This window comes from Mirounga leonina, unplaced genomic scaffold (genome assembly GCF_011800145.1).
Source record: "Mirounga leonina isolate KUSES-001 unplaced genomic scaffold, KU_Mleo_1.0 Mir_93, whole genome shotgun sequence".
NCBI classification, from domain to species: Eukaryota; Metazoa; Chordata; class Mammalia; order Carnivora; family Phocidae; genus Mirounga; species Mirounga leonina.
In genome coordinates, this window is record NW_023270854.1 from 13,303,404 (window position 1) to 13,327,431 (window position 24,028).

The 24,028-nt window shown below is 37.9% G+C and overlaps 1 protein-coding gene across 1 annotated transcript in view; it reads right to left on the minus strand.

The window, feature by feature from the left end:
• Positions 1-24,028, minus strand: part of PHLPP1 (PH domain and leucine rich repeat protein phosphatase 1) — a gene marked incomplete at its 5' end in the record, with an annotated part of 217,907 nt that overhangs the window by 90,023 nt on the left and 103,856 nt on the right. Inside the window, 2 exons of the mRNA XM_034996268.1 lie at positions 6,228-6,353; positions 13,104-13,300. Of these exons, the coding sequence (XP_034852159.1) occupies positions 6,228-6,353; positions 13,104-13,300 (323 nt within the window). The remainder of the gene's footprint in view (positions 1-6,227; positions 6,354-13,103; positions 13,301-24,028) is intronic.

Genomic DNA, 24,028 nt, shown 5'->3' on the forward strand with positions numbered 1-24,028 from the left:
CAATACAGTGCTGTGGAAGTAACTAAGGCTTAATAAAAAATTACATATGCTTAGGCTATAGATTCGTGTAAAGACTAACTCTGAAAAGAATTCACAGGATTGATCAACATGTCTAAAACTTATGCACTCCAAAAAGTGGGCCACAAAAATGGACATCAAGGTCAGCGTTTCGATGTCACTTGTGTCGTGTATTTGACAGGACCTCTTCTGCAGTTCCTGTTCTTCTCTCTACTATCACTCCCAGCCTTCCTCCCATCCCTCGGAAAACATGCTTAAGACATGTGCCCATGGTGAGCAAACAGAGCCCTTTTTTACACTGCATACAACAGAATGTTTACTGAATTTTTAAAGCATGTCGTGCATTAATATTTTAGGGATGACTTTACAATCAATATCGTAATCCTCCCAAAGGAGCTGTTTCCTTCACAGTATCTACCACTAACACCTACCCAAAACAAAAACTCCAAAGGGACTGCTTTGGGTATTATTTTTGCAAGCAATACTAAGTGCTAGGATTCAATTTTAAAAATAATAAGTATATAAAGGCCTATCTTGGTAGAACATATCTAACTAATAACTTTTTATAAAATTTTCCCAAAATCAAATGAAACAAATTAGAAGATTAACACTTCTCTTTTAGCTAAGATCCAGAAGCATAAACTGAAAATAAAGGATTTTCCTTTTAAATTAATTATCTAATTCATTTTAATTTAAAAATCATCAGAATTGCTTCTCTTTGTCCTCCTACCCAGACTAAGGTGGGGATGGTCATTAAAAATCAGAAACTCAGATATTTCTTTCTGTTGTTTTTCTTTCAGATTCTTAACAAAATGAATCTCATTTGAACATTAGGATGCACGACAGATGAATGGATAAAGAAGATGTGGGGTATATATACAACGGAATACTACTCAGCCATCCAAAAAAAAAAAAAGAAATCTTGCCATTTGCAACAACGTGCATGGAACTAGAGGGTATTCTTGCTAAGCAAAATAAGTCAATCAGAGAAAGACAATTATCATATGATCTCACCCATATGTGGAATTTAAGAAACAAAACAGAGGATCATAGGAAAGAGAGGGAAAAACAAGACAAAATCAGAGAGACAAACCATAAGACATTCTTAACTACAGGAAACAAACTGACGGTTGTTGGGGGGTGGGGTAGGGTAACGAGGTGATGGACATTAAGGAGGGCATGTGATGTAACGAGCCCTGGGTATTATATAAGACTCATGAATCACTGACCTCTACCTCTGAAACTAATAATATATTATATATTAATAATTTGAATTTAAATTTTAAAAAAGATTAAAAGATAATGCAAAGAAGAGAAAAAAATAAACATTAGGATGTATAGACATTCCATTCTGTGAATGTTGTGTTTCTCAATAAGAAAAGGAAAAGAAAGTCTCCACAGTAACCCTGAACAACTAAACTGTGGAACTTCCTAATGCCTACAGACATGAGGAAGAACAGAGACGGTGGAAACGGAAGCTGAAAGTATAAGTGGCTTTTAAGAGTCAGCTTTGGCCACTCCAAATTTCCCACAAGCACATACCCCCAATGGACCGAGCTTCTCATATCCTCTTTCCAGGGGCCCCAACCTACTCTCCCAGGATGCTGGATTAAAGAAAAAGATAAGAGCACAGGACCACCCTTAAGATACGAAGTTTAAAGAAGAGTACGGCTGTTTTATATGGGATTCACAACCAAATAAGGGGCTCTCACACTGATTCCTTCTATAATATCTAACCTCTTCAACCAACACCTTAACAACTCATTTCTCCTTTAATTCACCAACCGTAAAAACTTCTAAAAACTTTCGAAGTGTTTATCTGGTTTTTAAGAATGGAGAAAGGGGGGCACCTGGGTGGCTCAGTTGGTTAAGCGACTGCCTTCGGCTCAGGTCATGATCCTGGAGTCCCGGGATCGAGTCCAGCATTGGGCTCCCTGCTCGGCGGGGAGTCTGCTTCTCCCTCTGACCCTCCTCCCTCTCATGCTCTCTGTCTCTCATTCTCTCTCTCTCTCTCAAATAAATAAATAAAATCTTAAAAAAAAAAAAAAAAAGAATGGAGAAAGGAAAGACACTGTATCTAAAATATGCATTTACTAAGATGTTCTGCCCTCTGTCCCTGACTCCTGACTTTTCAGGAAGAAATCTTTCTCCCCTACATCTGCCATCCCTAATTATGTTACCCCAAAAGGCTGCTGTGGCTGTTAAGAACAGCAAAAGGTCCTTTGTTCAGATAAACCAAGCATATGTGCATCTTTATAAGCTTAAAATAAACATAAAAACAGGTAATACTTTAAAAAGATCGTCTGGCCAATCCATGATAACAGCAGGAATGATGGCCATAAAATTGTTTTACTTATTTAGTCATTCTCATACACACACACACAAACACACACACGCACAAACAGTTAAAATCTACTGTGTGCCAGGATAAGTCTATCATGTGCATATTTGACATAAGCCCTAGGAGATAAGTACTATTACTATTCCCTTTACCAAATGAAAAGGCCTAAAATTTAGAAGCTTCGACACAGTGTCAGGGCCAGTGAACGGTAGGATCTATGTCTGCTTTAGTTTGAAACCCGAACTCTTCCCTCCCACACTATTTGGCTTCTCTAAACATTCAGAGCCTTTTTGAAGGGAAAGGAGGTTAAGGTTCTGATCTGAATTCGTTCTCACTAATACCAGCCAACTACTAGTTAACCACTTATTAATACTCATAATTTAAGGTAATTAGCTTCCGTTCCCTCCTGGACGCACCCACCCACACCTGTGTGAAACGTAAGCTGCAGGCTTGTTGTGTATCTATGTGCGTGTGAATGATCTGCTTGCAGTTGCATTACACATCACTTTGTAACGGCAATACAATAATCAGTGGAAGAGGAAACTCACACCAACACTCCTCCACCTTGCCACCATCACCTTCTCCTATGTCACAATTCTCCTTCCACCCCCCACCTTCTCCTACTGAGCGGCCTGATGCCTGCGTCTGTTCGTGGTTCGGATAATCAGAGAGAGAGCCTCGTTCCAGATACACTACCCTATTAGACCATGGAGATGGCATATTAGCCAACCAGCGACAGTGAAGAGTACTAACCAAACTAACATTTGACCTTTATGATCACCAACAGCGTTAGAAATCAACGATCTCCACACCCCATTAAAGAGACGTTTCACAATCTACCTCTTCTGCCTCACCTCTTTGCTGTCTCTCTAGAAACAAACTCTTTGAAGTTAAAAACTGTATTTTGCCATTGTTTTAAAGGTGCCAATATAAAAAGTCTAATTAGTGCTATGGTTTCTGACTGAGGCTACAATTTACCTCCTTATTCAAAGCAAGAACCTAGAAGCCATTTTTCATTCCGACCTTTTCCTCATGCTTGATATGTAATTATAAGTAATCCTGTCACTCAATCTTCAAAACACATCCCAAAACACATCTATCCACTTCTCTCCGTTTCTCCTCTCACCTCTTGCCTGGAACATACCATAAGAGCCTCCTGCCAGTCAGAACCCCCTGCTTTTCTTCTTGTCCTCCACACAACTGCAATGTCAGATCATGTAACTTTTTGGAAGAGAACTCTTTTAATGGCTTGCCATTATGCCAATAATAGAATCCAGACTCTTTATCCCGTTCTGTAACGTAAGACCCCTGCCTTCCCTGACTTCACATCCCTTGTTCCAGTCTTAGCACTTTCACACTATCTTCTCTGACTGCCTGGAAAACTCTTCCCATGACATCTTCAAATAACTGGATACTTCTTTCCCTGAAGTTCCAGTTTAAATGTCCCCTCTTCAGAGTTACTCCTCCTCCATTATACTCTGGCATTATAACTTGTATTACAGCACTGTGATTATTTGATGTTTTCTTTGTGTGTTTACTTATTAACCATCTACTTCCCCAATGTAAGTGCTCCCAAGAGAGGGGAATTAGACTTGTTCTTTGCTATATCCCAGTACATAGAACACATACTTAACATACAGAAGGTGCTTAATAAATGCTTGCCAGCTTCAGAACAGTGACTTACCAATTGTGTGGATGTCTAATATAGGACTATTAAACTCAATACCTATTAATCTTTCTGTTATTGTTTCAATCAAAACAACCTGTCATTGGTAAGCTTGATAATTTATGTTTATTTACATCTTTATCCATGTTTAAGAATTTATACCTCTGACCTGTTCCAAAAAGAATGCAAAGCAGCTGACTATGACACTGGATTTGATTTAAAAGAACAAAACATCTCCACGTAGAACATTCTATAAAATACCTGACCAATACTCTTCAAAACTGTCAAGACCATAAAAAAACACAGGAAAACTGAAAAACTGACACAGACTAGAGGAGATAGAGGAGACAAAGGAGACATGACAGTCAAATGCAATGTGGTAGCCTGGATTAAACCCTGGGACAGAAAGAAGACATTAATGGAAAAACTAGTAAAATCCAAATAAATTTTGGAGTTTATTTCAGAGTAATGTGTTAATACTGGTTTCTTAGTTTTGGCAAATCTATCATGGTAATGGAAGATGTTTGGGAAACTGGGTGGGGCTATGTGGAAACTCGCTGTACTATCTTTACAACTTTTCTGTAAATAGAAAATTATTCCAAAATAAAAAGTTTTTTTTTTTTTTTTTTTTTAAGATTTTATTTATTTATTTGAGAGAGAGAATGAGATAGAGAGAGCATGAGAGGGGGGAGGGTCAGAGGGAGAAGCAGACTCCCTGCCGAGCAGGGAGCCCGATGCGGGACTCGATCCAGGGACTCCAGGATCATGACCTGAGCCGAAGGCAGTCACTTAACCAACTGAGCCACCCAGGCGCCCCCCAAAATAAAAAGTTTATTTAAAAAAAATCAATGTCTCCATATAGAAAGAAATTTAATGCACTCTGAACACATTTTGGCATTTTATTCTGAATAAAGCAGAGTGTAGGTTGTTGCCTTATTGCCTTGAACCCATGCAAACACTTAAATATCAAAGCACAGTATTTAATACTTGTCTCCTCACATTTGCAACCACGAAAGTAATTTTAAAACAACTAGATAGATGTACTTATTGCCTCTAATACCACATTAACTGTACATGCACGTCTGTAGGAAAAATGTCATCTTTCCCATTTTCTCTAGCAGGGTGCTGCCCTTCCACTTGCCTATAAGGTTAGGAGAATTCTGAGTCTTATCAATCCAAATTCTGCCTCTATTGCTACCTCTCTGAAAGCAGGGGAAACTAATGTTCATAAATGTTAGGCATCATCAGACAACACAGTTTTTATCTGATAATTCAAGGGTAGCCAGTATTTCACAAAGTCTTTCTAGACCTTGTTCTCGAATTTTCTATTAACTGTTTTACAAAGTCATTCCCTATTCATTCACTTGATAAATAATTACATCATACAGCAGTCTGAATCATATTGAACTTGGATAGCAAACTGGATTATAAATTCAAAAATATGAAAGCAAATTCCAAAGTAATGCTTCTGCACCCAAGAGAGGTTTCATCATTTCATAAACACAGCCAAAACCAAGGCACAAAGTACTACAATCCACCCATTTTACACACAATTCTATAAATGTGATGTAAAATAATCTTCACACACACTATCTGAAATACCAACACTTATTTATCTTATTCATTATGTTATTCTAGCTTCCATCACACACACACACACACACACACACACACATATACTGTTTCATAGGTCATGGTGATCTTATTTAATTAGGGGACTATAAAATGGTCAAAATAATGAAGATGTGAAAAGAAAGTAAGCCATTCGAAAGGCAGAAGTTGAACTGGTGAAAAGGAGATGGCACAGTTTAAACCACTTATATGAAAAAATAGAGGAAGAGGGGAAATTTGTAACAATTCTCTGGGTATTTTGTGGTTTTGCAGTTGTCCTACCCTGGGCCAGTCCCTTAAATATTCTTAGCCTATGTTCCTTATCTATAACATTAAGACAGTAATGCCAGTCTACCCACTGAATTCTCTTTTCCCCCCTTAGGATAAACAAAATCTAACAAATGAAATACACTTAAAAATTTTTTAATTGGCTACTTTTCAGCCAAAATGAGCTTCTACAAAACTAAAAATTGCAAACTACTAGCAGTATCTGCAAAAAAAAAAAAAAAAAAAAAGTATAATACTACATTCTGGAACTGGGTAAAGCAGAGAGGAACTCTTGAGCCAGCTAGAAGCTGAACAAGCACTTACCTTGGAGACTTGTCGAAGCCACCTTAAATACTCTGTGAATGTATCAAAACAAATGTAGTATGTCTGGCTTTGGGGTCCAGAGGAGCTAAATGCTAAACAGTGCTGGTGCTTTTTCACTTCTTCTACCTATAAAAACAAACAGAAACAAAAACGAGTCAGGAAAGCAGACCATTTACATAGTTCATTAACCATACCTTGGGCCAGTGACCCTGCACGGATTTGCATCTTTCCCTACATATGTTCCTCTTAATACTTAAAATGTGTTAAGTTCCTGAGTCTGACCAACCAATTTGAATTACAAGGAAATCGAAAATGGGGAGTTTTATCTTCTTTAGATTTCCCCCACAAAAGTGAAATTCTTTTCTTCCTGTTTAAATTGGAACAGACTCCCTTCCTTATATTTCTCTATCATCACAATAGGGTGCTGAGGTTCTTCCTTCCTTTGGGCGGAGTTGTCCTTAATATTTTACTTAAGGATTTTTAGTCTAGGTAAATTTTTTACTTTAAGGGACTTTTGTATTATTCTGAATTACAACCTTTTGAAAAAGGTCTTCAAGCATGTTAGGTAAGTTTTTAAAAATTTAACATGAAATTGAGGTTAACAATGAAATAAAACTCTACCAAGAGTCCTAATTAGTCCTTCAAGTCCTAATAAAGCAGTGATACAGTCAAATCAAATTTCCATTCCCAGTAAATTCTTCCTAAGGAGGAAAAGTCCAGATAATAAACTAACATGATATTACACAAGCTCCTATGCTTCATTTACAAAAATGATCACAAGTCACAAGGAAAGTATAAAAAATTTTCAAAAAGATGAGTATCACAGACTATGTTCTAGGACCAAAACACAAAAGTTAGATGTCAATAATAAAAAGTCAATTAAAATTCAAGTATACTTAGAAAACCAGTAACACACTTCTAAACAAGTAAAAAAAGTCATAATAGAAATTTAGGTATTCTTAGAACTAAACCATTAAGAAAGTACTACATATAAAAATTTATGGAATGCAACAAAAGCAGTATATAGGGGAAATTTTGTAATTTTAAATACTCATATTAGAAAAGAAGGCAGAAAATTGTTTTCATTGATATGTGTCTCAAGAACTTAGGGGAAAAAATACCGTATCAAAAACTGAATAAACTCAAAGTAGAATAAAGGTGATAATAAAAAGCAGAAATTAATGAAATGAAAACCAAATATACAACAGAGAAAATGAACATTAACAAAACACTGGTTCTTTGAAAAGGCTAACAAAATCAAATGTCAACTGATATTGGTCAATGATATCAACTGAAGACATATAAATACCATTAATAATGAAGAGACATGATTACAGATTAAGCAGAGATTTAAAAGAACATTATAAGCAATTTTATGGCAAAATCAAAGAAAATATATTTTACTAACACTAAGTCAAGAAAAAAACCAGAAGGCCTACATAGTCCTATAACCATTTAAGAAACTGAATATTAATTTTTTTCTCAAGAAATATCAGGCCCATATGGTTTTATAGATAAATTTTACCAAAATTCCAAGAAACAGATCATTCCAAACTTGTGCAAACTCATCTACCAAACAAAAAATGAAGAAAAATACCCCAACCTATTTTATAACCAAAAACAGATCAGAGCAGAAACAGAAAGGAAAATTATAGGTCAGTCTCAGTTATGAACACTTATCTTGAACAAAATGTTGCATCAGGATCCAGAAATACAAAAAAAAATAAATAAATACAGACATGTAGAATCCAGAAATACAAAAAAACCCACTATACATCAAGGGGTGCCTGGGTGGCTCAGTTGGTTAAGTGCCTGCCTTCAGCTCAGGTCATGATTTCAGGGTCCTGGGATTGAGCCCTGAGTCAGGGTCCCTGTTGGGTGGGGAGTCTGCTTCTCCCTCTCCCCCTGCTTTGCTCTCTCTCTAATAAATAAATAAAATCTTTTGACTCTTAATCTTAGGAAACAAACTGAAGGTTGCTGGAGGGGAGGGGTGGGGGGTTGGAATAACTGGGTGATGGACTTCGGGGAAGGTATGTGTTGTAATGAGCTCTGGGTATTATATAAGACTGATGAGTCACAGACCTATACCCCTGAAACAAATAATACATTATATGTTAATTAATTGAATTTAAATTTAAAAAAAAACTACATATCAAGAACAAATTGGATTTACCTCAGGAAAGGCAAGATGATATAATATTATTGGAACTATAAGATCTTTAATCACTTTAACAGGTGAAAGAAGAAAACCATATGATTATCCCCACAGCTGCAGAAAAGGCATTTGGTAACATTCACCACTTATTCATCATTCATGATAAAAACTCCTAGCAAACTAAGAACACAAATAACAACTTGGTATTAGCTGACAAAGGGTATTTATCAACATCTAAGGCAAACTTCAGTGTTAATGATGATGATATACCACTCTCTTTAAGATCACTGAGATGACAAGTATCTACTGTTTCTATTCAATACTATAGAGTTCTGGCCATTACAATAAGACACAAAAATGTATTAAAGAAGGAAGAAAATTGTCATTATTTAAATATTACATGATTAGCTACATAATAAACTCCAAACAATCTATAGACATTATATTAGAATAAAAAAGAAAATTTAGCAAGGTGGCTAGATATAAAATCAATACTCAAAAGACAACTGCATTTCTATACACTAAAGAGAAAATATAGTTTTTTTAAAATGCCATTTAAACTAATCAATATTAAGAGAAATCAGGCCAGTGATTTCTGGAGGATGGGGAAAAGTGAGAGGAAAAGAGTGGGAGGAAAGGGGTACAAAGTAGCCCAGGGAAACTTTTGAGGGTGTTATGATCATTTTTCTTCATTGTGGCGATGGTTTAATGGGTGTATTTAGCTACCTCTACTGTTATCAAATTACTATCAAAATATGCAGTTTCCTATAGGTCAATTATACCTCAATAAAATTTGGTGAAGATGTAGAGAAACAGGAACACTTGTACACTGATGTGACTGTAAAATGGTGCATCAACTTTGGAAAATAATTTGATATCATCTTGTAGCATGTGCATATGTCCTATAGCCCAGTAACTGCACTCCTAAGTCTGTATCTAAGAGCAGCATTTCTCAAGGAGGTCATTTATTACAGGATTTTGAATTAAACAGTTCACTGTACATGGTGCAGTACTAATACTTTGCATGACATTTCATTCTCTGAGCCCCTGCCCCATAAATGCCAATATTTTCCCCTTGCACCAAAGATATTAATATTAACCAAACACTACTTTCCACATTTTCCAGACTCTCTGCAATTAAGGTGAAGTCATGTGACTAGTTCTGGACAATGAGCCATAAGCAGAAGTGACATAGGGTCACTTCTGCTTCCAAATATACAATAGACAGTTCATGAGTCTTCTGTTGTCTCTGCCTCTGCCTCAGCACCAAAAGAAGGTTGCATGTTCCAAATGTTTTAGGAGAGCAGAGCCTCCATTAGGCTGGGTCCCCAGACAGTTATGTGAAAAAAGAAATCTCCACCAATTCACAGTGGACATTTAGGGGAATGAGAAAATGCGGTTATGTCAAGTCACTGACATCTGGGGGATTTGTTACTATAGAATAATTTAGCCGATTTGTTGACTGTCCAATAATTTCACAATCAAAACACTTGTACATATTACCAAATGTCCCTTTCGGGCACAGTAACTCAAGTTGAGAACTACTGCCCTAGAAAATCTACTTGCATACCAGGCCGCATATCAATATAAGACTATTTCAGCAGCATTATTTATAATAACAAAAAACTAGAAGCAACCCAAATGTCCATCAACAGGAAAATTACTTAAGAAATTATGAGAATTTAGAACATTTAGAGAGGGAAACATTATACACAAATGAAAACCACATACAGCAAGCAACATAGAATCTTGTTATGAAACAACATAATACTGAGTGGAAAAATTCAATCACAGAAGCCCACACGTAGTACAATACCATTTTTATTCAGATCAAAAGCAAAACATAGTTTTATTTCAAAAAAGATTAAACTTATTTCAAAAAAGAAAATGATGAATATAAATTCTAGCACAATGGGTGGATACCTTTGGGGTTTGGGGAGGCAACAGGAAAGATGAAAGTGGACACAGGTAGAAACATTGGTACTGATACTGCCATGATTCCTAAACTGAGTAGTAGGTTAACGGTTATTCAACTTATTATGCATCATAATTTAGCAAATATTAAGTAAAATATTAAAATATGATATCTAAAAATCTGTTAAATTTTAAAGGATAAATTAAATAACCTAACACTTGCACAATGAATAGAAATTTACCTATTATATAATTTCTCCCCAACAATTAAATTTTAAGAGTGCTTCGTTTAACTTCATAGTTGGAATCTGACATTTGAAAATGTAAACTAAATGATCATGCTCAAGTGGTTGTCAGATTTGATTATCAACAATTATTGCTAGGGTTATGGCCAATCTATCTCACACTTCATTTCTAGCTCTTCTTCACATATATTTATAAAAAACAAAAATAAAAACCTTCTATTTACTCTTAGTTTTTCCTTTAACAGAATGAAACAGCAGAATGAAAAAAGGAACAGATAAACATTAATGAAAACTCAGATTGCAAAGACTGAATTATTTTTCCCTAACTCGGTCAACAGGTTTTAAAAGACTGTTTTTCAACATACTCAATTATTTTTAAAGGCATAGTGCAAAACAGGTTTTACAAGGTTGGTCTGTGAGAAAAGGAAGCTATTTCAATTTATTCAATGGTAGAAGTCCATCCAATAATAGGCCTGGGAAACAAGACAAGTCTCTAGCTCTGAATGAAAATGCTAATTATAACTCGATCTTCTGACCTTATCTGAACATTCCACTGCTTTCCTGCCTTGGCTTCTCTGAGCACAATAATCTTTCTGGCCATCTCCTTCATATGTCAAGAGATTTTTCACCCTTCAAGTTTTACTGTAATTGCTACCTCCTTCATCACAAAATTCCCTGATTCCCCACAAGAAAATGTAATCTCTCCTCCACTCATCTCCTGCACTACTTTTCTGCATCTCTCTTAGAGCAGATATCGTTGTGCCCATCCTTCACCTCTGGATAAATTATAAGCAATTCAAAGGCAGGGATGATGACTTACCCACCTTGGTATTTCTGCAACACCGAGCAAAGTGGCTTCCCCACAGAGGTTATTTAATAAATAGTTGTATTAAATTTGCCTAAGCAAATGCCTAACATCATAGAGAAGAAAGAAACAGATTGTTGACCTAACAGGGCATCAAACATTAAATATGCATTTGTAATGATGACCTATGGGAGTAATAATGATGACTAATTTTTCAGAATTCAATCCAGAGGACAAAATCTTCAGTAATAGATACCACTAGTTCTTCAATGCTCAGACAAAAGTTAAGTAATGGTTTCAAAACAGGTGACTGAAATAGATCTAAATATACCTGGCAGCCTGGCCAAAATCTTTTTTAAATGATCAAGTATTAGTCTTTTTAAGATTAGAATGCATACTAGCAGAGGGGTGGGTAGGGAACTGACATGGGCTATTTACAGAAGGAACGACTGAATTATGAATGAAGAATGAATTTGCTACACAGCAGGTGAGTAACAAAGCCATTTACTACTGCACACACTTGATTTTACCTTATTCATTTCTAATCCCTGGAACCAGCAGATTTAAACATTTGCCCATTTTAAAAAGTTCACTTTAACAAAAGTTGTGGGGTTTTTTTGTTTTTGTTTTTTTTTTTTTTTTTACCCCTCTATTTATATCCTCCATGTTCTGCCTTCTTTCCCATGCTCATTCAGGAAGAAAAATGGTAAAGAAAATATTTGCTTAATATGCCCCCAATTTTCAAAAACCCTTTTCTTCATCCAAATTTGCCTTCCCATTTATTAAGAGATTATCGTATCATTTAAAAATCGGGAAATACTAACATATAATTATGGTAATGATACTCCCACCAACACTTGGGTATTAATAAATCGACCTGGCAAAAAAAGAATGTAAGATTTTCCCAAGCAATCTGGTTCTTTCTAGTTTATAAATGATAGGAATAAAATAATTATCATGCCCCAAGAAAAGCAGATAGTGATGTTGGTATTATCTATCAGCTGTATCACAGTTTTTCTCTGAAACAAGTTAACATTTCAGGTTGAAAAATTATGACTAGCTAAAGTTGATAAACTAAAAAATGTTAATTCTGGGGCACCGGGGTGGCTCAGTCAGTTAAGTGTCTGCCTTCGGCTCAGGTCATGATCTCAGTGTCCTGGGATAGAGCTCCGTGTGGGGCTCCCTGCTCAGTGGAGGGCCTGCTTCTCCCTCTCCTCTGCCCCTCCCGCTGTTCATGCCCTCTCTTCCTCTCTCAAATAAATCTTTAAAAAAATGCTAACTTCACTGGTCACTGCACAAAGAGAGACAGGTATGCCAAAGTTGGATCAAAGATTCATGCAAGAGAGATAGTCTAACCCTTGGTAACCATGCTTGAATGGTCCTAAAGCCATGGACTTCAGGGTCATTATACTATACTACACAATACATACTCAAGATATCAAGAGATGTCTACTCATAAAGAATAATTTATCATCTACAGCCTAAAATATAATACTGAATTTTAGCTGCTCTGCTTTCAAGCCTATAAGTAAGATGCATGCACTAATAAAGTAATGATCACCGGGGCCTCCCGTGGGCCAACAGCATTGTTATCTTCCACAACTCCACCATCCAACCATGCCCACTGGTAGAGCACAACAGGAACTGAATTAGACCTTAGATGAGTGAAAACCATGGACCCCATATTAAAGAAATGGCTCAAAGTAAGCTTACTGACACTGGGAAACCTGTTAGTATTTTGTTCGTTTTAAACTTACTTTTCCACCAATTAGTGGCAGAACATGCATCTTTCCGGTCAAGCTGTCTTTCACAGATGATACTATCAGGCAGGTCCCACACAGGATGACGTGGCGTCTGGTCCATCGGTTCACCGGCAATTGCATTTTGCCTTTACGGACATTATACATTCCTGAGAGCTGAATCCTTTCAGAGCTACCGGTGCTGTGAGGTTTTCCTGAAACAAACACAAGCAAACATTTTAGTCCAAAGAACTGGGCTCTTTTTATTTATTTATTTTTAAGATTTAATTCATTTATTTGACGGAGAGGGGAGAGGGAAAAGCAGACTCCCCGCTGAGCAGGGAGCCCGATGCGGGACTCGATCCCAGGACCCCAGGATCATGACCTGAGCCGAAGGCAGACACTTAACTAAGCCGTCCAGGTGCCCTACAATTGGGCTTTTTTCCAACTCATTGGCATACCAGATAAACTATCAGGGCAACAGAGAATAATTATTGGGCAACAATCTAATTTACAATTGAGAGACTCTGAAATCCGCAATAATACAATTATGGTTAAGAACTACCACATCTACTCCACAGACATTTTAATTTTAGGTGAAGAAAAGCTTTTTCCTTAAAACACTCGGAAAAGACTATTTTACGTCCTCTGTTAAACCCAAGTTTTATTTCCTTCTATATCCTGCACATTTTTTTTTTTACATTTAAAAAAGGGATAACTTCAAGACTTTTATAAATGGCTAGAGTTAACTTAAGTACACTAAAAAGAAAATATTATAGACTGAGATAGGGAAATAACATTCAAGATCTAGCATTTAATGAAACTAATCAGTTTTAATGGAATTAACTGCTGATATTCTTGCTCCTACAGTTACTCGATGTACATTTACTGTTAAGGAGACAAAAAATAACTTTTCTAATAAGAAAATGTTACTCTATAATGATAGGTTAAGTACTCAAGGACAGACTTAACACCAATCTAGGAAGGATGCTGTGTGGTGGTGCATGTGACTCATGGAGGGAAGACAGAGAGAGAGGGGCACTGCGACTCAGAGACAAAGAGAGCGCTGGGAAAGATCTTAAGAGTCTTCGTTTCCAAGATGGAAATGAATCTGGCAGACTGATATTCAGACAAGTCCTATCAACTGGATGGGAGAACTACTGTGGTTAATATATGACAGTGTTATAAACAAGGAGCAAAACATTCCCCGTTGTAGACACTGAATGTATAATGGCAAAGAGTACTGAAACCCATGCTCAGAAATAACTAATGAGAGGGGCGCCTGGGTGGCTCAGTCGTTAAGTGTCTGCCTTCAGCTCAGGTCCTGATCCCAGGGTCCTGGGATCGAGCCCCACATCGGGCTCGCTGCTTGCAGGAAGCCTGTTTCTCCCTCTCCCACTCCCCCTGCTTGTGTTCCCCTCTCGCTGTGTATATCTCTGTCAAATAAATAAAAATCTTAAAAAAAAAAAAAAAGAAAGAACTAATGAGAGACACGTGTCCTTGAACAGGACCTAAGCCAGAAGGGTTCTATTTATTTGGAAAGTTGCCTAGTTGCCAAAGGCTAGCAGAAAAAACATATTCAAGGGAAATTATATTCTTATGAATTTTAAAAATTCACATAAATACCAAGTAGTTTTGGTAGATGTCTAATACCTGCTAGAAAAGGAAACAGGAAGAGTAGCAGCACCAAAAATAGATCTCAAGAAATCCAGAGTGTTGGAACCCTCCCAATACATACCTTTGGGCAGAAATAACAAAACCAGCAGGTTTGAATTTCACCTCCTCTTTCTCCCAGTATATCAGATGTTTTATAAAGTAGATACTGCATACGACATAATTTTGCTGGGGCTGGGCCAGAGTGAAGTTTAACAGTGGTTTAGCTATTTCAACTTGGTGCCCAGCAAACAACTACACACCGCTAACACCCTCAAGGGAGCGGAGAACTCCACTGACTTGTTCAGTCACCAGATGTTAATGCCCCGCAAAGAGGTAGGAAGCCCAGGAAACTTCAGATCAGACCTGACTTGCCAAAGGCTGCCAGTGATGGATCAGACCAGTCCTTCGCTTGTCCCCTTCCATATGAGTTCATTTACCTAGAGAGAAAAATGCTCGGACTCCCAGTCTAAGAGCTCCTTTCTACATGACACTCTTCCTGTAGGGAAGAAGGTAAGTGTAACAGACTACCGCTTTCTAAAATCCAATTTCCATGAATGTAAGAAACTAACATACACTGACGAGGAATCTGATCTAACTATGCACGTGCACATGCACACGCACGCGCGCACACACACACACACACACTTACATATGGACTAATGAATGCAAAGAAGGAGACAATTTAGCCACATCCAAGAGTGACTTCAAGGACACTTGTGAACCTGTCACATTTATGTAGATCTGTGAGTAACCACAGACTGATGAAAAAGACAACAGGGATACATAAACATAGCCCTTCAATTCTCCCAACTCCACAGAAATCCTAGAGAAAGCCCTAGAACAAATCACCAGATAGAGTGGACGATACATCCCAGAAATATATAAAAGAGTATGGAGACATCAACAGAGACAGGCTTTTTATTCTCTAGTTAGAAAAATTCCCAAAGGGCCTTAAATAGTCCTGGAGCCTAATGGTAAGATCAGCCTGTCCTTGGAAAGCCCTAAACATCCCAGTCTGAATAAAACCCCTCCTTGTCTTGTTCTGAGTGAACTTCAATATCCTTGTGGTCTGCTCCCTCCCTGGGTGTTCCAGATCAGACATGTCCTCAGGACTTGGCTGTGTATGGAGTACATGGAATATGGAGATGAATATGCACTATATACCTGGGCAACAACCCAGATGCACCCTCCTTTGCATCAGACTTCCTTATTCTATGACATAAGGAATTATTTTATCTCTCCCTGCCAATTCTTAAACTTCTCAATTCAGAGGAATTCCAATTGTCCTATGCTCTAATAAATATTGACAACACCAAGTAACCAACGCCTACCAGTTGAAAGTTGGATCATTCGTTAAAACTTTTATTTTAGAAATGTTACTCTAGGGACGCCTGGGTGGCTCAGTCGGTTAAGCGTCTGCCTTCAGCTCAGGTCATGATCCCAGGGTCCTGGGATCGAGTCCCGCATTGGGCTCCCCACTCTGCGGGGAGCCTGCTTCTCCCTCTGCCTCTGCCTCTCTCTCTCTCATGAATAAATAAATAAAATCTTAAAAAAAAAAAAAAAAAGAAATGTTACTCTAATTTCCTACAGATTTAAGGCATTTCTTACACGATCCAAGAGAAAAGATAGACAGCAAAAGCAAGTATTTCAAGCTGAGATAGAGACCTGACCACAGTAGAGCGACTGAAGTCTCCTTCAGTCTTATCTATCAGCAGGGAATTTTACTAAATAAATGATTAGAAGAGAAGTATTTATTTATTTAAGGGAAACTACAGTCTGTTCTGCTACAATATTGTGATTCATTAATACCAATTAGCTCATATGATTATAAATAGGGGAATGGTGTCATTTTAATATGCATATTGTGTTGGTTCAAAAAGATTTACTCTAGAATTATAACTTTCAATAGCAAAGGAAAAAGCCCACAGCAAATATGCTATCTCAGTGCCCACAAGCTAGCATTTCTATTGTTCTGTTATTGTGCAGTTTTAATATTCCTTAAGGCAACTCAACTTCCAGCCACACTAGGATGCCCATGGGGACCATCTGGATTATCTCCCGAGGCCCCATCATTACTTTTGTTAGTATTTGGGTTATAAAGATGCATGGACTTATAGTCCTGCCCCCTTCCAACTGCATTTTCCCATAAACCCTTTTATTTTTATTTTACAATTTTGGAGAACATGAGAATTTTCAGGAATATATATATAAAGTAGCAGAAACACCTGTTTTAACTATAAGACCATTTAAACAATAAAGAAATAAGTATAAATTTGGTTGTTGCCAATCACGTCTTTGCTAAATATATAACCGTGTCTATCACTGCAGTTTAAATATATGTCCATAAAATTCTTTTAAATTCTTCCCCTCAAAAGGTAGAGCCTAATTCCACTCCTCTTGCATGTGGACTATACTTAGTGACTCGCTTTTAACAAACAGAATGTGGCAGAAGTGAAGCAACTTCTGAAGGTCGTAAAGGGCATAGAACTTCCTCCTTGCTCTCTCTAGGATCACTCTTCCTCTGGGGAAACCAGCTGCCATGTCATGGGGACACTCTGGAGACCCTATGTAAAGGCCAACAAGGTGAGGCACTGAAATTTCCTGCCAAAAGCCAGTGAGGAACTAAGGTCTCTTTTCACCAGCCACATGACTGACACATAATAGAAGCAGATCCTCCAGCCCCAGTAGCCCTGGAGAATGGCTACCCCCAAGACATGCTGACTGCACACCTCGTGATACTTGAGCCAGAAGTACCCAGCTAGGCCACTCCACTCCTGAGCTCGTGATTCAGAGAAAGGAGATAATAAATGTGCGGTGTTTTAAGCCATTAAGTTTCAGGGCAATAACTAATACAACTTTACAAAGTTGGTTTCAGGGCGCCTGGGTGGCTCAGTCAGTTGAGCGACTGCCTTCGGCTCAGGTCACGATCCCAGAATCCTGGGATCGAGTCCCGCATCGGGCTCCCTGCTCGGCAGGGAGTCTGCTTCTCCCTCTGACCCTCCCCCCTCTCATATGCTCTCTCTCTCAAATAATAAATAAAATCTTAAAAAAAAACAAAAAACAAAAACAAAGTTGGTTTCATTTAGCTCTATTTACCTGAACATAATATTACTTAAATAACCCCCATTTCCCTAAAATCATCTACAAATTTACAGAACTTTTGTATAAACTAGTGAGGGTCTACTGTAATCAGAAATAGTAAAAAAACAAGAATAAGAATAATATATTAAGCAATCACAATTTCAAAAACTTTAGAGAATGAAAGTATTCATGATGATATGGCACCAAAAACTAAGGAAGTCTGATCACTGCATAAAAGTTAATGGAAGAATTTACCATGTCCTTAGAGCTGAAAATGGTCAGGAATGAGTGAAAACATTCAACCCTCACCCTCACCTCTTCTACCTTTAGAGCTTAGACTGATAAAACTCTAAAGCATGTTTCTTATTGCATATAAATCCTTAAATCCTTCTTGACTACCTTCAGTGACAGAAAGACTGAATTAAATTACTTGCCTTGGGTCATTTCAAGAGCTGGCAGAAGGATTTAAACAGCCCATAACAAGGTCTGGAGACCTGAGCACTGAACGGGCACCTGGGAATTTTGTCTCACAGCTGAAAGGCTAAACAAAGCTCAGCAAGACGTGCTGGCAGGAGCTTTGAAACAGATTTAAGACTAGCTGCTTTTAGCTAATGGAAATGACAACCAACTGCTAAATAGATTTGGGGAGGGTTAATTTATGTATCAGATCAAAATATTTAAAGTCAACTACCCAGTAAATCTTGCTTCTTACTGACAGCTACTCAGTTTGATTAGGTTTATTTGTATCGCCAAAATTACTGTAGACCCTTATCCCTGAGAAATGTCATGCCTTGAACCTTTCTCTAATCTCTAAATTCTTGAATACCACTAGAGCTTATAATTTCCCTTATAATATTAATTAAATTATTAATTAAAACAGTACCTGGAAAATGTGAGCTAGCCCCTCATATTCTTATAGATTCCATAAACACAGAGCCAAAATAATTTTTTAAAAATCTACCAAAGCAAGCCCTAATATAAACTATAATAAAATCAGCCAGGAACTTAAAAAATCTGAGAAGTCAGAGTAATGAAGATGATTACCACAACTGTACACTGTATGTAATATATAACAAACGATAATAAATTAAAATGTTAAAGGAAATGCTGAATGAAGACAAATCACAGCAGAGGGCTTCTAACCAGCTTGCACCAAAATCACCTGGAAGGCTTTCTCAAGACAGACAGCAGGGCTCCACTACCCAGAGTTTCCAATTCAGTAATTCAGGTGAGGGCTAGAGATTCTGCTGATGCTGCAGGTCTGAGGACCACCACTTGAGACCCACTGAGCTAAAGCCATAGGTTAACAACGTCTTTTCGATCTGGTGATCGTCCGCATTTGGTTGATAAACCTTAACCAAAGAAGCAAGTGCATCAAGTTGGGGAAAGGATGAGAAAGGCAACTAGAAATGAACTAGAAGAGCAGGTGCTGCTTTTAGACCCGCCTTCGTCCCTCCTTCCTTCCCTCACCACCTGTCCTCACAAGGAATTTGATTCACCTCTCAGGCATGTTTAGATTTCCCTCCATTCCATCACCAAAATTACCCCTTAGTTGTCTGAATACCCAATGCTCATATCTCTTCTTGGGATGTATATTTAGAGAAGGTATTTTCTTCAAAGGTGGGTTTCATTACACTCCTGCATTCACAGAGACCATAACACTTCCCTGATTTATGAGTTCCTTCAGCTCAGCTCCAGGAGCAATACATGGCTAGCTGGTGTGGCCTCCCCTTATTAACTTCACATTTGGCAAAGAAAATGCATTTGAGAAATTTCATCAAATCAACCTTCACCTGTCAGTTCAATGTCTTGGCCATCTGTTACTTCCCAGAAATGGCAGTCTCGTCTTTCCGTGCATAGCCAGACCATACCTTAGGAGCCTTTCCAACATTCTCCTGAGTTTTTCTTTCTCATTGGATGAGGAATTTTTTCCTTGGCTAGAAAAATCACTGTAACAGTTTCACTAACTTTTTATTGTCATTTCCATTATAGTACATTGTAGAGTTGTTCAGGTCCACAGGTTTGTCAAGCGTCTGCCATATTTAACATTATTAAATTACCTACAACTTCCATTTTCTGGTTAAAAACCATCCCTGCTGATGAAAAATTTTCATCACCTGCTTTCCCAGCTGGCTTTATTTTGTGATACTTCTCCACAAAGGATAATGTCATAAGGCAACAAGCATTAAAGCATAGAACACCATGAGTGAAGAGAAACAGCTGAACTTCTCAAAACAATGAAGCCGGGCAGCAGGCCTCATGGTATGTTTGATTCAAATGTAGGCCTCAGAAAAATTACAAATGTCTATTTATCATGAGGCTCGGGAGGCCGTGGGATGACTAAATCTTAAATCTGAGCATGCCTAAGGTGCAATATGCCCATAACCGCTCTCAAAAGGATAAACATACTCACTACCTCCTTTAGATAAAAATTGTGACTTGTGTCAGAGGTGATGCATACTGCTGTGGGCGTGGAAATCAGGATGATGAGGGTAGACAGCACCATAGCTCCAGCTGAGTCAAGTTTTCACCAAGGGATGCTTTTATTAAAAGGAGGGTTGTGAAGTTCCAATGAGGCATGCACACATTGATAAATAAATGCTAAAATAAAAATTCTAAAATCAAGCATGAATGATTTTTGGATAATCCACACCACTACTCCTCCCTCTTACTAATAAAAGAGACCTGATACATTTCAGTTTCCTTTGCTGTGAAGAACAGACTTTAGCCAAGATGACTTGACAAGGTTCCAAAGAGCATTGTCCATGCATTCCTGTTAAGACGCAATGTGATTCAAAATGCTTTTCTGCCTCCTCGCTGAGAAGTAGAGTCTGGGTTTACATTCCACTTTATAACCCATACCTGATAATGTTTAAATTTTATAAGAGAAACAGATTCCAAGAGCAAAACAATCTAATTCCTCTCTACTGCATTAGATAACAGTCAACTACCTACCTTTTTTCCCTACAAGGTTGATTACATTAAAGATGTTAATCTAGATTCTGATGTTCTAAAACTGACCTCAAAAACTGTTATACCAATGTGACGTTCTGAAACACACCCATTCCAAACAGATGACCATCCCTCAACTTATTAGGAATCTCAAAAAAAACCAAAAAAACAAACAAATACAAAAACCTCCCATAATTAGCTCATTTATATGATTTACCTATAGGTAACTATGGGAAACTTGAGAAGCTTTATTTTAAACCTTCTCAGAATAAAACACAAAACGTATAAAGTTCTCACTTATTTTCCATTATTATTTTTTATACCATTTTTTAATTTTATTATGTTAATCACCATACATTACATCTTTTGATGTAGTGTTCCATGATTCATTGTTTGCATATAACACCCAGTGCTCCATTCAATATGTGCCCTCTTTAATACCCATCACCAGGCTAACCCATCCTCCCACCCTCCTCCCCCCTAGAACCCTCAGTTTGTTTCTCAGAGTCCATAGTCTCTCATGGTTCGCCTCCCCCTCCGATTCCCGCCCCCCTTCATTTTTACCTTCCTACTATCTTTTTTTTTTTTTTTTTTAACATATAGTGTATTATTTGTTTCAGGGGTACAGGTCTGTGATTCAACATTCTTACACAATTCACAGCGCTCACCATAGCACATACCCTCCCAATGTCTATCACCCAGCCACCCCATCCTTCCCACCCCCACCACTCCAGCAACCCTCAGTTTGTTTTCATCACCTGAGATTAAGAATTCCTCATATCAGTGAGATCATATATGTCTTTCTCCGATTGATGTATTTCGCTCAGCATAATACCCTCCAGTTCCATCCTTGTCGTTGCAAATGGCAAGATTTCATTCCTTTTGATAGCTGCATGATATTCCACTGTGTGTGTGTGTGTGTGTGTGTGTATCTCACATCTTTATCCATTCATCTGTCAATGGACATCTTGGCTCTTCCCATAGTTTGGCTATTGTGGACATTGTTCCTATAAACATCAGGGTGCACGTACCCCTTTGGATCATTACATTTGTATCTTTGGGTTAAATACCCAGTAATGCAATTGCTGGGTCATACGGTAGCTCTATTTCCAACTTTTTGAGGAACCTCCATACTGTTTTCCAGAGTGGCTGCACCAGCTTGCATTGCCACCAACAGTGTAGGAGGCTTCCCCTTTCTCCGCATCCCCACCAACATCTGTTGTTTCCTGACTTGTTAATTTTAGCCATTCTGACTGGTGTGAGGTGGTATCTCATTGAGGTTTTGATTTGGATCTCCCTGATGCTGAGCAATGTTGAGCACTTTTTCATGTGTCTGTTGGCCATTTGGATGTCTTCTTTGGAAAAAATGTCTGTTCATGTCTTCTACCCGTTTCTTGGGATCATGTGTTCTTTGGGCATTGAGTTTGATAAGTTCTTTATAGATTTTGGATACTAGCCCTTTATCTGATATGTCTTTTGCAAATATCTTCTCCCATTCTGTCAGTTGTCTTTTGGTTTTGTTGACTGTTGCTTTTGCTGTGCTGTGTTTCTTTTTATCTTGATGAAGTCCCAATGGTACATTTTTGCCCTTGCTTCCCTTGCCTTTGGCAATGTTTCTAGGAAGAAGTTGCTGCAGCTGAGGTCAAAGAGGTTGCTGCCTGTGTTCTCCTCTAGGATTTTGATGGATTCCTGTCTCACGTTTAGTTTTTCATCCATTTTGAGTCTATTTTTGTGTGTGGTGTAAGGAAATGGTCCAGTTTCATTCTTTTGCATGTGGCTGTCCAATTTTCCAACACCATTTGTTGAAGAGACTGTCTTTTATCCACTGGACATTCTTTCCTGCTTTGTCGAAGATTAGTTGACCATAGAGTTGAGGGTCCATTTCCGGGCTCTCTATTCTCTTCCATTGATCTATGTGTCTGTTTTTGTGCCAGTAACATACTGTCTTGATGATTACAGCTTTGTAATAGAGCTTGAAGTCTGAAATTGTGATGCCACCAGCTTTGCTTTTCTTTTTGAACATTCCTCTGGCTATTTGGGGTCTTTTCAGGTTCCATACAAACTTTAGGATTATTTGTTCCATTTCTTTGAAAAAAGTTGATGGTATTTTGATAGGGATTGCACGAAATGTGTAGATTGCTCTAGGTAGCACTGACATCTTCACAATATTTGCTCTTCCAATCCATGAGCATGGAACGTTTCCCATTTCTTTGTGTCTTCCTCAATTTCTTTCATGAGTATTTTATAGTTTTCTGAGTATAGATTCTTTGCCTCTTTGGTTAGATTTCTTCCTAGGTATCTGATTGTTTTGGGTGCAATTGTAAATGGGATCGACTCCTTAATTTCTCTTTCTTCTGTCTTGTTGTTGGTATATAGGAATGCCACTGATTTCTGTGCATTGATTTTATATCCTGCCACTTTACTGAATTCCTGTATGAGTTCTAGCATTTTGGGGTGGAGTCTTTTGGGTCTTCCATATAAAGTATCATATCATCTGCAAAGAGTGAGAGTTTGACTACTTCTTTGCCAATTCAGATGCCTTTTATTTCTTTTTGCTGTCTGATTGCTGTGGCTAGGACTTCTACTATGCTTAATAGCAGTGGTGATAGTGGATATCCCTGTCCTGTTCCAGACCTTAGGGGGGAAGCTCTCAGTTTTTCCCCCATTGAGAATGATATTCGTTGTGGGTTTTTCATAGATGGGTTTTATGATATTGAGGTATGTACCCTCTATCCCTATACTCTGAAGAGTTTTGATCAAGAAAGGATGCTGTACTTTGTCAAATGCTTTTTCTGCATCTATTGAGAGGATCATACGGTTCTTGTCCTTTCTTTTATTAATGTATTGTATCCCATTGATTGATTTGCAGATGTTGCACCAACCTTGCAGCCCAGGAATAAATCCCACTTGGTCGTGGTGAATAATCCTTTTAATGTACTGTTGGATCCTACTGGCTAGTATTTTGGTGAGAATTTTTGCATCCATCTTCATCAGGGATATTGGTCTGTAATTCTCCTTTTTGATGGGGTCTTTGTCTGGTTTTGGGATCAAGGTAATGGTGGCCTCATAAAACGAGTTTGGAAGTTTTCCTTCCATTTCTATTTTTCGGAACAGTTTCAGAAGAATAGGTATTAATTCTTCTTGAAATGTTTGGTAGAATTCCCCTGGGAAGCCATCTGGCCCTGGGCTTTTGTTTGTTGGTAGATTTTTGATGACTGCTTCAATTTCCTTACTGCTTATAGGTCTGTTCAGGT